Here is a 16051-nt window from a genome sequence, read left to right on the forward strand (position 1 = left end):
TGCAGCTTTACCAGAACCATCATGCAGATAGGCTAGCATCCTTTAACTGCTAAAAGCACGTTCTCAACAGAACGCTAAGGTGAGATCTTTCTAATTTCTACTATTATACCATGAAACGGATGATGAAGATTTTACCAGTGCTTCCCATCCTTGCCATCCTCGTCTTGCTACATCATGGATTAGAGAACTTACAAAATCCTGAATCTTCAAATAATTCAGTCTTCTTTTACCACAAGTATCGTACCCTAATAAGTGTTTACAGGCATCACCATTTTTACGGACGGCCATTAATGTACGGTCCGAATGGCAGCAGTACCTACCATGGCTGTAAAATTACTCTTGCTAATGACGTGGAGGTCAACCCAGGGCCAGTAGCTAATCCCTGTTCCTGCTGTTCCCGTCCGTAGCTAAAATCATCGCTACATATCTTGCCAAGAATGTAAAAAACCATGTCATGCCTTTACCTGTGGTAGACTTTCACCCAAAGAGTAAAAAGCTAAAAAACTTAATATGGACATGTCCATGTTGTCTAATGTTGGAACTACCGGTATTGATGTCTTGTCTCATGGTCTTCCACACCAAAATACACCTTTAAATGACTCTCACACATCTGTATCTACTGCTGATCTTAAACACCTCAAAGGACTTACCTATATCCATATTAATGCACAGTCAGCTTATCCCAAGCTTGATGAAATCAAACTCATTATTCTTGAAAGTGACCCGGACATGTTTGCAATCTCAGAAACATGGTTCAAAGATGTTGACAACTCGGAAATTGAAATAACCAACTACAAACTCTACAGGTGCGACAGAGGTGGGGGATGGGGAGGCGTGGCCCTCTATGTTCATAATAGACTTGATGCAAATATCTTGAATATTCCAACACCTATTAACACCAAGGTTGAGTCATTGTGGGTCAAAATCTCCTCCCTAAGACCCGTCCCATTCTTGTAGGTGTTGTTTATGCACCGAGTATCTGTAACCAGCTATTTGAAGACCTCCAATCTGAATTGGATGAGGTTAATACCATCAGTCTCTCATCCCGTACACCAGGAGAAATAACTTGCCTCGGTGACTTCAACTGCGATAGTCTGCAGCCAACAAGTTGGGAATGGAGGAAACTATCATCTTTAATGAACACTTACCGCATGACTCAGTTAATCTCAGAACCCACACGTATCACACAATTCAGTAAAACTTGTATTGATCATATATGGACGACTCGTCCAGAACTCTTTTCAAATAAGGGTGTTATAACCGTTCCAATCGGTGATCACAGATTAATCCACGGTATTCGTAAAGTTGCTAAGCGACCTAAAGGTCAACCCCGTATTATCAATGCTAGGTCATACAAACGCTTTAACAAAGATGACTTTATTCAAGAACTTGAACAGGCCCCGTGGAGTTCTATTGAGGTTTCTAATGACCCTGACTTAGCCTGGAATGTTTTTGAGAGCCTATTCACTCCCATCTGCGATGCTCATGCACCTTTTAAACGGATCAAAATCCCTAATAACCCACCGAAGTGGATTAGTGATGAGTATCTTGCATGCAGAATAGATCTGGTGCGATCCAGATCTCGTGCCCAAAAATCCTCTTCTGATGTTGACTGGGCTGAGTATAGAAAGCTCAGAAACAAAACAAACAACCTTGCTTCCAGGCTTAAGCGGGAGTACATTGAAACGTCAATAAACGATGCTGGCTCAGATTCACACAAACTCTGGAAAACAATAAAATCTGTTCTCCCAGGTTCTAAATCTGATACCATTAATAGTATTAGGGTTGGGGATGGTATTTGTAATGATGGTAATCAAATTGCTGACACCTTTAATATTTTCTTTTCTACTATAGGAGAAAACTTGGTGAAAGGTTTTCACATCTGCTGATTTGGACCACAGTCATCCTGAGGAGACAACACCAGGGGAATTTTGCTTCACCAAAATTAATGAGGATGATGTCCTTGAGCTCCTCAAGGATATCAATGGTAAAAAGGCTACTGGCTTGGATAACATCAGCCCAAAGCTCCTCAAGTTTGGTTTGGCGCAGCTATGTAGACCTTTGGCCTACATCATGAATATCAGTCTTTCCTCTGGTGTTGTCCCCTCAGCCTGGAAAAAGAGTAGAGTCTCCCCTATATTTAAGGAGGGGGATCATCTCGACACCAGTAATTATAGACCCATTTCGGTGATCCCTTCCTGCATGAAAGTTTTTGAAAAATTGGTTCATGGCCAAGTTTACAAATATGTCTCTGATAAAAATCTATTGTCTTCAAACCAATCAGGGTTCAGGGCCATGCATTCTACCCAAACTTGCCTTCTGGAGGTCACAGATTATTTGCTCGACAACTTCAACTCTGGGCTTTATACTGAGGCGTCATCTTTTAGATCTGAAGAAGGCTTTCGATACCGTGCACCACAAAGTCCTTCTTCATAAACTCCAGAGTTTTGGTGTGCATGGCCATGAACTCAGATGGTTTGAATCTTACCTTTCTGATCGTCAACAGGTTACTAAAATAGGTGATAATGTGTCAAGTCCAGCAGCAGTCAAGTTTGGTGTCCCCCAAGGATCAATCCTTGGGCCCCTTCTTTTTACGTTGTACATTAATAATCTTGCCAATGTTGTCACTGACACTAACTCTAAAGTCACCTTATATGCTGATGACACAGCTATTTTTGTTACGGGTAAGTCTGTCAGTGACATCAATGACAGAATGAATACAGAAATCAGTAAGGTTGCTAAGTGGCTTAACAAAATTATCTCACCCTCAATGTAAAAAGACCAAGGCTATGCTTCTATGCACTCAACAAAAAATGTCTCGTAAAAATGATGATTTGAAGGTGTATATAAATAATGCTTTAATTGAAAATGTGTATAAATTCAAATATCTGGGTGTTTGGCTGGATCCAGCCCTAAACTGGAATGAGCAAATTAACAAAATCTGTAAAACTGTTTCTAAGCGTAATGGTCTGCTGCGCAGACTCAGAAAGGTTTTACCTCAAAAAACCCTCAATCTCCTGTATAAAGCTCTTACTTTACCTCACATGGACTACTGCGACTCAGTGTGGGGAAATGCTGGTAAGACCTTACTGAAAACGCTTGACAGGTTGCAAAATACTGCTGGCAAAATAATCCTTGGTCTCCCACGCAGATACCCCACTGATGTTCTTCTTAATACCTTGAAGTGGGACAAACTTGATGATCGTCGCAATATCCACCTTAACATCATGGTCTATAAGAGCCTTAGCAACATCCTCCCACTGCCTTTATGTAACATCTTTTCCACAGTTAGTAACAGTCATGGCCACTCCACTAGGTCCGCATCCCAAGGTAATCTTGTCCCTCCAACAAACCGCAGTGCCTCTGCCAAAAGGAAATTCTCCTCCAGAGGTGTACTGTCCTTTAACCTTCTCCCCACCAGAGCAAAAAATCCATTGCCAGCTACAGTTGGTTATTTTAAATATGCTTGTAAGCCCTAAGTAAATTACACCTTTTGATGTCCTATAGTGCAATATCACTGTTTTTATATATCATTGTTGTTTGTATGTAAATTTTATGCCTAGCTGGTCTAGTTTTTGATTGTATTCCTAATTTTGTTAAATTGTGCAATCTGATATATGCTTATGTAATGTATTTTAAAATGTATTGTTTATTTTTTGATGTTTTACGTTTGACCCCTGGGCCAAACTGAAAAACAGTGTTTACACTGAGTTTTGTTACCCAGGCAAAAGAAGTTTTAATAAATAAATAAAAAAAGACTGTATTAACCAAGTTTCATGCCCATATGACAGTTTTAACGAATTTGACCTCAGATGACCTCTGGTGACCCCAAATGATCTTAAAAAAATTTGGCTCAAATGTAAACTGTACTTACCAAGTTTCATGTCCATATGACAGTTTTAACTAATTTGACCTCGGATGACATATGGTGACCCCGAAATGACCTTAAAAATTTGGCTCTAAATGTTCACTGTATTAACCAAGTTTCATGCCCATATAACAGTTTTAACTAATTTGACCTCAAATGACCTCTGGTGACCCGAAATGACCTAAAAAGAATTGGCTCTAAATGTTGACTGTACTAACCAAGTTTCATGTCCATATGACAGTTTTAACTAATTTGACCTCAGATGACCTCTGGTGACCTCAAAATTACCTTCAACAAATTTGGCTCTAAATGTTGACTGTATTAACCAAGTTTCATGCCCATATGACAGTTTAACCTAATTGACCTCAGATGACCTCTGTTGACCCCGAAATGACCTTCAAAAAATGTGGCTCTAAATGTTGACTGTATTAACCAAGTTTCATGCCCATATGACAGTTTAACCTAATTTGACCTCAGATGACCTCTGTTGACCACGAAATGACCTTAAAAAATTTAGCTCTAAATGTTGACTGTATTAACCAAGTTTCATGCCCATATGACAGTTTTAACCAATTTGACCTCAGATGACCTCTGGTGACCCCAAATGACCTTCAACAAATTTGGCTCTAAATGTTGACTGTACTAACCAATTGTCATGCCCATATGTCAGTTTTTAATAATTTGACCTCAGATGACCTCTGGTGACCCCAAAATGACCTTCCAAAATTTTGGCTCTAAATATTGACTGTACCCACCAAGTATCATGCCAATGTGATGTGACAGTTTTACTAATTTGACCTTTGGTGACCCGAAATTACCCTCCACAAATTTGGCTCTAATAATTGAATCTACCCTATCAAGTTTCATGCCCATATGATAGTTTTTACTAATTTGACCTCAGATGACCCCTGGATGACCTTGACCCATTAACCAATACAAACTTGTTCTGTCTCGGGTCATGATGAACCCACCCACCAAAAAGTTTGGGTCAAATAATAATTGCCCTTGTAAAACAAACTGGGACATCCCCATACCCCCATTTAACATGTGCTTAATATCTGTATCATCCAAGTATCCTCATCTTCAATGCAACGTTCACTATTTATCGCTATGGAATTATATTTACATGTTGAAAAAGGTAGGCCTAGGGTTGAGTTTCTTGACGGGATAATATGCAGGCCTGGGCGAGCGGCATGAGAAAATAAATGTTGGTTAATCCTGAAATCTGCCAGGTTAGTTATTTTAATTTTTATTATATCGGTGCTGACAAAATGCACAACTTCCTCAACGTTTATAAATTGAAATGAACAGTCTTTTATTCATACTTGATAGGGGTTTATCGTTGAGTGTCTAGGACAAGACTACACAATTTTTCGGCCTACATCATTTTTAGCATTTTAACTTTTTTATTACTTGCTCTTTTTAATACGAGCTTTATGGGAATTAGTTCGACAACAACGGATTTAATGAGCGTTAGGCCTTTGTCTTATAGTGTTAGGCCTACTATTACCGTTTTTATCAAATTTTTTGCGGACACAGACGAAATACCCAGCAAACACAAAACGTTTTCGACATCATTCGCAAAAAGGTTATAAAAGGTTGTCAGAAAACGTTTAAATGTCGGGTTATATAAAGGGTATATTAAGAGTATAAAACATTTTCATAACCTTAAAAAACATTTTTTGATAATCTACTGCTCAGCAAACAAAAATGTTTTACAGAAAAGCGTTTAAATGTCGGGTTATATAAAGGGTATAAAAACGTTTTAATAACATTCCAAAAACATTCTTGAAAACTTGATACAAAACATTCTAAACAGAATGTTATTTTGGGGGTGAAAAAATATTTGCGAAAAAATGTTTGCCCAAAATATTTTCAATAACGTTTTAAAAACGTTTTCATGACCTTTATATAACCCGACATTTAAATGTTATTAAAAGGTTTGAAAAAAACATTTTAAGAACATTTCTGTGTTTGCTGGGTTCAAACATTTTAACATAATGTTATTTAAGTATTGACACAATATTTGGCAAAAATGTTTGTAAAAATAGTTTACAATAACATTTTTGAAAAATATTGTTGTATTGTGTTTTTTCATACAAAGCGTTTTAAAGCGTTATCATGACCTTTATATAACCCGACATTTTAATGTTATTAAAACGTTTTTAGCTAAACCAAAAGCCAAAATATAACTTATTTAAAACGTTTTTAAAACGTTTTTGTGTTTGCTGGGTAGTTCAATAGTTTTTCAATAGTTGTAGGCCTCCTTAATATTACGAGTCCTGCTGCATAATAAATAAAATAGTTGTGCATAGGCCTAGGCCTATATCGCGATAAATATTATCTATCAATTCAACTGTATTTCTTTAATCATTGAATGGCAGAAAGTCGGGGGGAAAATAAAATAATGTGATTTCCAACAACTTCATATCAGAATTTCGACACGGACGACTCTTGAAAAATTTTATTTTTTTTCCAAAAGTGGCATAAATTATTTCATGTCAGAATTTCGACACGGACGACTCTTGAAAAATTTTATTTTTTCCAAAAGTGGCATAAATTATTTTTTTTTGCGGCACCCAAAAAGAGGGCGGGCGGGTTACCGGAAACCGAATTTTATTTTTAGTAGGCCTAACAAGATGAGTCATACATCATAGTTTATTGGTATCACATTGATACAACCTGATTGGTCCCCATATTTTACTGCTAGAAAGCCGATTGGTCAAAAAGCCACTTGAACATTTGCCCACACACAGCCACTTTGACCTTTTTATCACGACTTGATCACGCGCCACGATTAGTGACAAGTAGGTCTATTACTAGTAGGGATTTTACGATTTCAATATTACATTCGCATGGACGGTCATTTTTTTTTCTGTGTTTCTAGGATTCTAGCGAGTAGATTTCTTGCAATATTTGGCTTATTTACCATCCAATTTATATCCTACAATGTACCTGTATATCATTAGCATATCAAGCGCGGCCCAACAAAAATAGTTTTTTGAGGTTTCTGATCGTCACGCTGAAACACTTTTAAGGACACAATTTCCTCCGCTTTTCCCAGCCATTTTGTTTACTCGTTGTTAACGACGTAACTGATTAGTCTCGACCCCAGAGTGCAACGTGGCTGTATCGCGAACATGACTTGAAGACAGAAACCGGCTGTAAAAGAGGTGGGTCATCTCGCGAGATCTTGTGACTTGCATTGTTTCATCTCGTAAGGTCGATGGCTCAAAAATTATCTTTGAAGTATCACAAATTCCAAGTGTAAGGTACTTGGATACATTAAACAGGATAATTATGATTTAGAAATCAGATATGTGAGTACCAATTTTATATAAATTGACTCAATTGCAAAAAAAAATGTTGCTACGTTTGTATAGATCCCAATGACACACACAGTGGCATAAGCCAGTCTCTGTGTACAAACGGCGCATTACACGAGACTGGCAAGTCTATACCACATCGTTACGACTCTAAAAGCGACCGAGTCAATGGGGGATATACTATCATGACTATTGGGCAACTTCCACTTGATTGGCCCTCAGCCAGTCTGAGATAGAAGTATAAATTCGTAACTAATGGCAACGGTAGGCAAAACCGGCTATGCACGACTATGTGCACGACTATATGGACCAACCTCTGGTTGGATCGCACGAATACAGAGTTGCCAATGCAGATTAATAAGGTATAATATTGGGTGACTTTGTGAACGTCCAACTAAATTAGTACAATTCTGAATACTTCGTTATTCTTTTTGTAGATGTCGACTACCATTCAAATTTAATAGGTTTCATCATTAGCACACACTTGACATATCCTGAAAGTGTCACTGAAAAAAAAATACTTCGTTTGTCTGCTTTTTTGTATACAAGAAACACATGAGACATCTGTTTGTGTGGACTTTGTGCAAGGAGCCCAAATCCCCACAACAATATTCTATCTTTTGGATTGTCTACTGTGGTTTATTCTTTGGGGTGGGCTTGTCCAGCTGGGAGTGGATTTGACCAAAGGGGATAATTATCAGTTATTGGGCCTGGATTAATCCCTTTTTTCGTAGCAAAATCCAACTATACTTACATTTGACCATGAGCATATAGACATCGATGGTGCAGATAGCCGGCTGAGGAAGACGTTCACCTTTCTCCAGTAAGTCTGGTACATCACGGGCACGCACACCTTCGTACGGTTTACCGCCGAATGTCATCAATTCCCACAATGTTACACCTGCAACGATCAAGTATTGTACAAAAATATCTGTGAAGGTTCTATCACAAAAATATCTGTGAAGGTTCTATCACACAATGATTCATTTACTACCTTGGCGTGAAATTCTACTACATTTGAAGGCCTGTAACCAGGAATTTTTTGGGGGGCGGGACTGATTTTGCAAAAGTGGACTTTTTTTTTCAAATGTTTTTTCCTTTTTGGACTGGGAGGGCAGATTTTGAAATAGTGGATTTTTTTCCCAAAATTTGGACCTTTTTTGGATCAAAAAGACATAAAAAAACCCCTAATTGTTTCCCTCGCTACACTTGCAAATGGGACTTTTTGGGTAAAAAAAGGGGACTTTATGGGAATTGGGGGCCCCAGCCCCTCTTGTTATGGGCCTGTACCTGGGCGTGAGAGTGTGAGAAAGTGACTGTTACGCACAATGCATGACAGTTGACAGCCCTGTATTAATAGGAATACCATCATCATTCATAATTATCAACAACAAAGTTGAAATTATAGTTACTTGCATATGTTTCATTTACAAAAACTATCTGATATATATAAAAAAAACTCCCATAACAATATGAATGTAATATCTGATATGAATTTTGAAGCTTTCCCCACCGCAGATGCCAAAATCCTGGATACTAATCCTTCATGGGTTGGCAGAGGCATCCGAGAAGTGGTACACATTAGGCAAAATATGAGTAGTTTGAACAGGGATGGTGGCTGGTACCACTTACCAGCAGTATACCACTTGCTACTGAGATGCCCTGCACCATCTGACAGGGCTGAGTCTCATTAGCACATCGATCAGTCCCCCACAAGACAATTATAGGGGCTGACGGAAGTCTAGCAAATTGCAGACAGAAAGCTACCCAAAGTTGAGCTATTTTAGCTGTTTAGAGAAACAAGATTTGTTCAATATCATGTAGTAATAACTTACCAAAACTCCATACATCACTCTTATGTGAAAACCTCCTGTACTGAATACACTCCAAAGCAAGCCACTTAATTGGCATCTGTAAGTGATAATAATTACAATTAGTTTGCCGTCTGAATTGAATAACTCAATATTACTTTACAGTCTAACTCTAACGCTACTAAATGGTATAAAACAATAGAGCATGTGCAAACTGCAAGGCCATGCATCCTATGTCATCTTATTGTGCAATCCTCCCAAACTACATGTACACACAAAACTGTTGGAGTAGGCGACTGCCACGGGCGTGGCTTGCTATCCCGGGTTGGTGGTTGGAACCCGATGGGTCGGTGATTCAAAACCAGGGAGCAAAAAACTACTTGTCTTTCACCTTCTTTCTTTCTTCCATTGACTTAGGCAAAAAGTAGAAAGGGAGTAGGGAGATAGTCAGATTAAGCAACCTGGGTGCACCACAGGACACCACCCCTATTCCTAACAAGCATCAGATTATTTTGTTCCAGCCTAAAAACTAAAATACCTCATTTCTATTCCTTTGCCCATTCATTTAACCTAATCCTTAAATCTTGGGGTCGTGACCTTTACTTTTACACTAGAATCATGTAGCCAGTCAGACAAGATGTTAGAAAAATGTGCGGATGTGTACAAAAAGTGTCTAATTATGTGCTACGCGGCGTACGCGCAGTGATTTTGAATGCATACACATTGTATAGGATTCACTTTCTTTATTAATTAGGTAAAACATTGTGAATTACTTGTTGAGACAAGTGAATGTACTTGTGATAAATGATGATGCTTGTCAAATGTTTTCAACCTATAACCAATAATACTTGTCAAAATGTCCAATCTTGAAAGCAGTGGTCTTATCGTTGTCATTTGCCTGCAAAAAAGTAACAAGTTAATGTTCTGTGTGCTAGCCATAGGCCTCAACATAAAAAGTCCCAAGTTTTGAGATATTTATTAAAAATATCAAGAGCAATCTTACAAACCATTGAACCAATACTAGGCTTGTTTGTACTCATTTTAATGCATTTTTCATGCTGATTCCTAATATGGTCATGAAAATTTACATTTCTGAAATATTTGAATTTTTAAAACAAAATTTGAAACTTGTCGTCTGCAAAGTCGACACCCGCATGAAGAGGGTTCAATGGTGTTTTACACTTGCTGTAACTAATACCAACCTTTCCACCTTGAGCCTTGTATTCACTCTCATCCAAATCCAAGAACTTAGCCAATCCAAAATCAGTGATTTTGACTTGTGCTGGTGTCTGCACTAAGACGTTACGAGCAGCCAAATCCCGATGAATTAAATGGTGGTCCTCCAGGTATACCATACCCTACAAATAAAGTACATATATTATACATAGTTAAGTTACAAGAACACATATGGAGGTCATTAATATGGTTATGAAAATTTACATTTCTGAATTTTTTAAAATTTTTGAAGAAAATTTAGAACTTAGGCCAAGTAAAAATAAAAACATGTTTCTCGTCCGGATTTTTAAAAATTAGGCTTTTTATTTTCTATTGGAAAACAACGCTAAAAACCTGTATTTGGCACCATATTTCGGGTATTCGACATACAGATTGATATCTGAGAAAAGGAGGAGGCCCTTTTATTTTATTGTTTTGAGAGGTAGACCCTCTAGTGATCACAAAATGCTTCTTAAATGATGTATTATGCATTTACAAAGCCGTAAAATAAGTTTCAACTTCTGAAACATCTTTTTCAACAAGTTATAACTGAAAGTTTACAAAATAAAAATCTTCAAAAAATGAGGAGGGCGCGGACGAGAAACATGTATTTTTTTTTACTCGGCCTTATTGTCTGCAGTCGACACCCATGTGGAGAGTGATAAATTTCCCACCAAAGATGACGTATCCATGGAAACACTCACCTGTGCTATTTGATGACTCCAATTGAGCAAATGATGAGAGCCAATGCGATCTTTATGCTGTCGTACATAATCCAGCAGCGCCCCCAGTGGCATAAGTTGAGTAATCAGCATCATTTCCTGAGCCATGCAGACACAAAGAAGTCGCAGTAAACATGGATTGTCCACTGATGCCATCACTTTAGCTTCCTATTGTAAAAAGGATGAAAAACAGATGTTTTTAGTACTTTTGGAGAAGGATACCATGAATAGCGAATCTGAGCCAAACGTTTATAAAAGACAAAACGTTTTGACTTTCGAGGATTGCAAAGAAGCCTTATTGTCATATATGTGCATAATATTGGGGTGTATGGATATTTCATAAATTTAACCATTAAATTTGCTTACACCCACCTAGAATTTCATGATCGACATCCTGTTTCCAATATGTATGTTGTCAATAAATATATCTAACCACTTTGAGAAGGTTGTCATTCACTCCGGTACAATTAAATATAAAATGAAACTTTTCAAATCATTCAACTGAGTCCAGTTGAATGTTAAGAGTTTAATGTTATATATCTAGCCACTATTGGGTAATAACTTTACAGCTAAATAGACAGTTTAGGGTTACAATATTTCATTCAGTCTATCTTACCTCTAGTAGCTCCTCGGAGGCTTTAGGTGAAACTTCACGCAGCACCTTAACAGCTACGGGTATGCGTACTCTCTCCTTCTCGCCTTCTGGTATCCATAACCCACGATATACTGTGCCAAATGCTCCAGATCCCAGGACAGCTCCTCGCTTCAGTTCCGTCTCCTTTATGATCTTCAGGATGGCTTGGTTTGGACTGGCTCCGCTTGGTGTCAAAGGCTACAGGAAACGAATGATATTGAAACTTTAAACCCATGCTGATTGGTTTATAAGAAGACTATTATGATTTATTGAGCCAATCAGCAACATGGTAAGAATGGTGGTAGGGCTGAAGAGGCTTAACCCCATGGGTACTATCTGCTGATTGGTTACAAGAAGATTAAGATATATTAAGATTTATTGAGCCAATCAGCAACATGGTGGGACGGCTCAAGAGTATTGAATTTAAACTTTACGCCAAATTGTGCAAAGTTCAATTGGATTTTATAAATGTCAACAATTTTCAGCTGCAATTTCACATAAAACTAAGCAAAAGAGGTGCAACTGGAATTGAAATGACAGTAAAATCTTCCACAAGGGGTGTATGTATTTCAAATTTTCACTTACCCCTCCACCATAATCAGCTCCTTTGATGTCTTCTAAGGCCAATGCTGGATGCATGTAAGGATCCTTTACATACTTCTTCTTAAACCAGTAGGCGGCACATATCGCGAAGATGAAGAGAGACAAGACGCCGACAGCTACACCGATGATGACTCCAATGGACATCGGACTTTGCCTAGGAACAGGTCTTTATAACATGAGTTTATTGCTCAAAAGAGTATTCATGACACCGAGGGGAGTTTATGGGTTAGGATTAGTGTAGCAGAAGATCATGCCTTCTCATAATGCCATATTAGAGTCTTTTGTGTTTGAGTGTGACCAACAACCCACTCGACAGAACAAAAGGGAGACATTCTGCTAACAAAATGTACAACCAGCTGTAATTGATTTGAAGCAATGCATTTTGGGAAGGCTTGACTTCCTGCTGTGATTTTAGTGAGTAGTGATTGGGTTAGTAGGGTGAGACTTCACTCCACAACAAAACACATGCAGAGTGAGGAGTTGACATGACGCAGACAAATGGATGGATGGGTGAGTCAGTGAGCATGCGTGTTAGTCTCAAGTTTAAGATTGGGATGGGTGGATCATTATAAAAAAAGTGCATAGTGATTTGTGCATGTGACGGACTAAAAACATGCCTAATGGTTTGTCCTAAGTTGGTAATCGGATTTTCTCATCATGCACTTCTGCTCTGAATTGTGCTTAAATTGAAATTTGAATCTAACTATGCATAATGGTAATAATACATAGCTATAACCAGTATCCTGACAGTTCAGAAATTTTCATTTTTTCTCCCATTTTTTCATTTCTCATGATCATGGGGAAAAAGTGAAAAAAAAAATCATTTTCTATCCGGATATAATTTTGTTCCTTAATTTTGTATATTGATGGACTAAGGGGGCTAATGGGTAATACAAGCAAGACACACACAAACAAACATAAATTACTACGGTACAAAAATCAAATTTGTTCTTTGAAAATTACAGTTTTCTTACGCATAATGCACACTAGTCTGTTGAGAACACATATTTCATTAAGTGTTAACCTAAGCGATTAAGATTATTAACAAATATTTTGGCGACGGTTGAACACGGTAATATATGGCGATTAATTTTGGAATAATCTTACAAAATGCATATAATATAATGGCAATTATCATCAGAAATATGTTACTTACTTAAGGGGTGGGGTATGAACATTTGGACAGTATTTATTGTGGGACATTAGAGCAAATCAGACATATCGAATTGCATTCTGAATACGAAGAATGTCCTTCTGACATCAAATAATTTTGATTTTTGAAATTGCAATGTAATACACATTTTATGGCAAATCATTAAAATTGATATTTTTGATATTTAACAGTACTGAAGTAAACTTTATAAATCTGATGATTTATACTTAATGTGTATGTAGGTGGGATGAAAAGCCAACGATCAATTGAAAATATTGACCTTTCGTATTGAAGATAGGGATTTTTTTTTCCAAAACACCAAAAAAAATTAGGTCTTTTTGGGGAAAAATCCATATCTTCAATATGAATGGTCAAAATTTTCAATTGATCGTCGGCTTTTCCTCCCAGCTACATACACTTTAAGAATATGTCATTAGATTTATAAAATTTACTTCGAGGATTGTTATATATCAAACATTTGAAAAATATCAAATTTTAATAATTTGTCATAAAATTTGTATTATATCGTGAATTTCAAAAATGAAAATTATTTGATATCAGAAAGACATGCTTCAGATTCAGAATGCAATTCGACACGCCTGAGGTGCTCTCATGTCCCACAAAAAATACTGTTGAAATGCCATAAACGCTCATTCTAGATCCCTTAATGCCTAAACAACTTTTTCCATATTTATTTCCTTTCTTTTTCAAACATGTAAGGTAGGTTAACGTTTCCAGAAACCAACTGATATATATATATGAATTATTGTGCATGAAACACAATACAATCAAATGTGCTCATATTTGTTTCCAAGTGACAAACCACACTGTGCTCTCATCAAAAACAAAATCTGATTAGAAAATATTGATATGCTGTGCAGTTATGTTATAGTGCATTATTCTGTTCTAGTATCTGCATGACTAATCAATTTAATAATAAATAAAAAAGGCTGTCAATTTCTTGTAACGCTCCATTTACTATTGCACAACAACTAGAGGTGTATCGACTTGATTATAGAGCTGTATTCTTTGCATTACAAGTTTACTTACTTTAATGCTCTGCGAGCTGGTCATAGATATCAAAATAAAAGCCCCAAGTTTTGAGATATTTTCTCGTAATTTATATCAAGAGCTATCTCAAAACCACTGAACCAATACTAGGCTTGTTTGTACTCATTTTAATGCATTTTTCATGCTGATTCCAAATATTGTTATAAATATTTACAATTCTGAATTTTTTCAATTTTTAAAAATATTTGAAACTTGTCTTCTGCAGTCAACACCCGTGTGGAGAGTTAATACAAAAATTGACAGCCCTATTTCTCTCTAGTCACAAGTTGAATGGACAAGTAATAATAGCCTGGTATTATTGACTATGTTTCTGAAAATGTTTACTTTCTATGTCTCAAAGTGCTTGACAGTTTCAAAAACGAATGCAGAATGCATTTTTAAGACTCTGTTTTAAACTTAATTTTGAATTAAGATGTCATTGTGTTCAAAAGTATTTCTCAAAAAAAAAATTTAAAACAAAAAAAGAAACAAAAAATGAATAATGAATGTGCAAAGAAAAACAAAACTACGCTGGCACTTTGAGACATTGCTTATTTAGCCTAACATTTACCCGTCTGTCAGCCGTTTATGTGAACTCTTTTGATTTGATTATTTATCAGTTCACCCTGATTTACAGTTATGGGCTTGAGCCATAAACTTGTCCATTGCCCACTTCTGGCTAGAGAGATGCCATGTAGCCCAGACAAAACAAGTTATCATGATGAGGTCACTTTATTTTTTCTTTCCTCAAGATATCAGATTATTAAATTCACAGCAGGGGAAGCTTTTAAAAAAAATAATTTCCAAAAACAATGAAATTGTATATGATCCCTAATCAATGTTATCAATAACACAATTTAGCTTGGACAATATTAGGTGCATTTAGACAGATGGTCGGCTTGGTCGCTAACCATGAGACTAGCCTTGAGGTTAAACTTTTGGCTGTCAGAACTGTTTTATGGTTACAGCTAACCTCAAATCTAAAGCCTGGTTTAAGCCTAAAATATTAGCAGTAACTAGTCTTGAAACACTAACCAAGAGTTAACCAAGAGCCTGTATATTGTGTGAATGCTACATCGCACTTGGCCGTGAGTGGGATATTTGTCCTGTTCTGTATGAGGTAATACAAGTCCAGCTGAATTATGCAGGATTTAGTCATGATTCTATCGCTAACTCTGCGCTAGTGGTTGAGACTGTCATCTGAACAGCCACTCTGGACTAACAGTAGGTTATTTTTTAGTCTAACTAGTTCCGAGACTAGTGACTGTTGTGATGAACAGGCCTATAATCCCACTTTTGAACTATTTTACCTCATTGTTTTAAATGGAATAAATCTGAAACTATATGCAAATAGAAATGTGGTCATAGAAAATGCTTTGTCTGCATAGTAAGTTACTGTAATTAAATTGGGCGTGGTAACAATAGCAAAAAGCAATATTTGACATAAATGCACGCATCAAATGTGTTGTCAGTGATGCATTGTTGGACACATTGACGTCAGCCGCAACAATTCATGGCATAACAACATTTCATCACATTTTCATTACGATGGTACAAGTTGTTTATGTGTAACATCACTACTCTCTATTCCAGAAAAATACAGCACTACTTTTTTTGGATTAAAAAAATAATAATCCTTGTTTTGCCTAATGAAACATAGCTACATCTA

At 36.9% G+C, this 16051-nt stretch overlaps 1 protein-coding gene across 1 annotated transcript in view; it reads right to left on the bottom strand.

Annotated features, from left to right (window-relative positions):
• LOC140154544 (epidermal growth factor receptor-like) overlaps nucleotides 1–16051 on the bottom strand; it is a 152693-nt gene that overhangs the window by 12014 nt on the left and 124628 nt on the right. Inside the window, 6 exon segments of the mRNA XM_072177111.1 lie at nucleotides 7949–8095; nucleotides 9030–9105; nucleotides 10208–10363; nucleotides 10925–11110; nucleotides 11559–11774; nucleotides 12162–12345. Coding sequence (XP_072033212.1) covers nucleotides 7949–8095; nucleotides 9030–9105; nucleotides 10208–10363; nucleotides 10925–11110; nucleotides 11559–11774; nucleotides 12162–12345 — 965 coding nt within the window.

The sequence above is a fragment of the Amphiura filiformis genome, chromosome 6, assembly GCF_039555335.1.
Source record: "Amphiura filiformis chromosome 6, Afil_fr2py, whole genome shotgun sequence".
NCBI lineage: Eukaryota > Metazoa > Echinodermata > Ophiuroidea > Amphilepidida > Amphiuridae > Amphiura > Amphiura filiformis.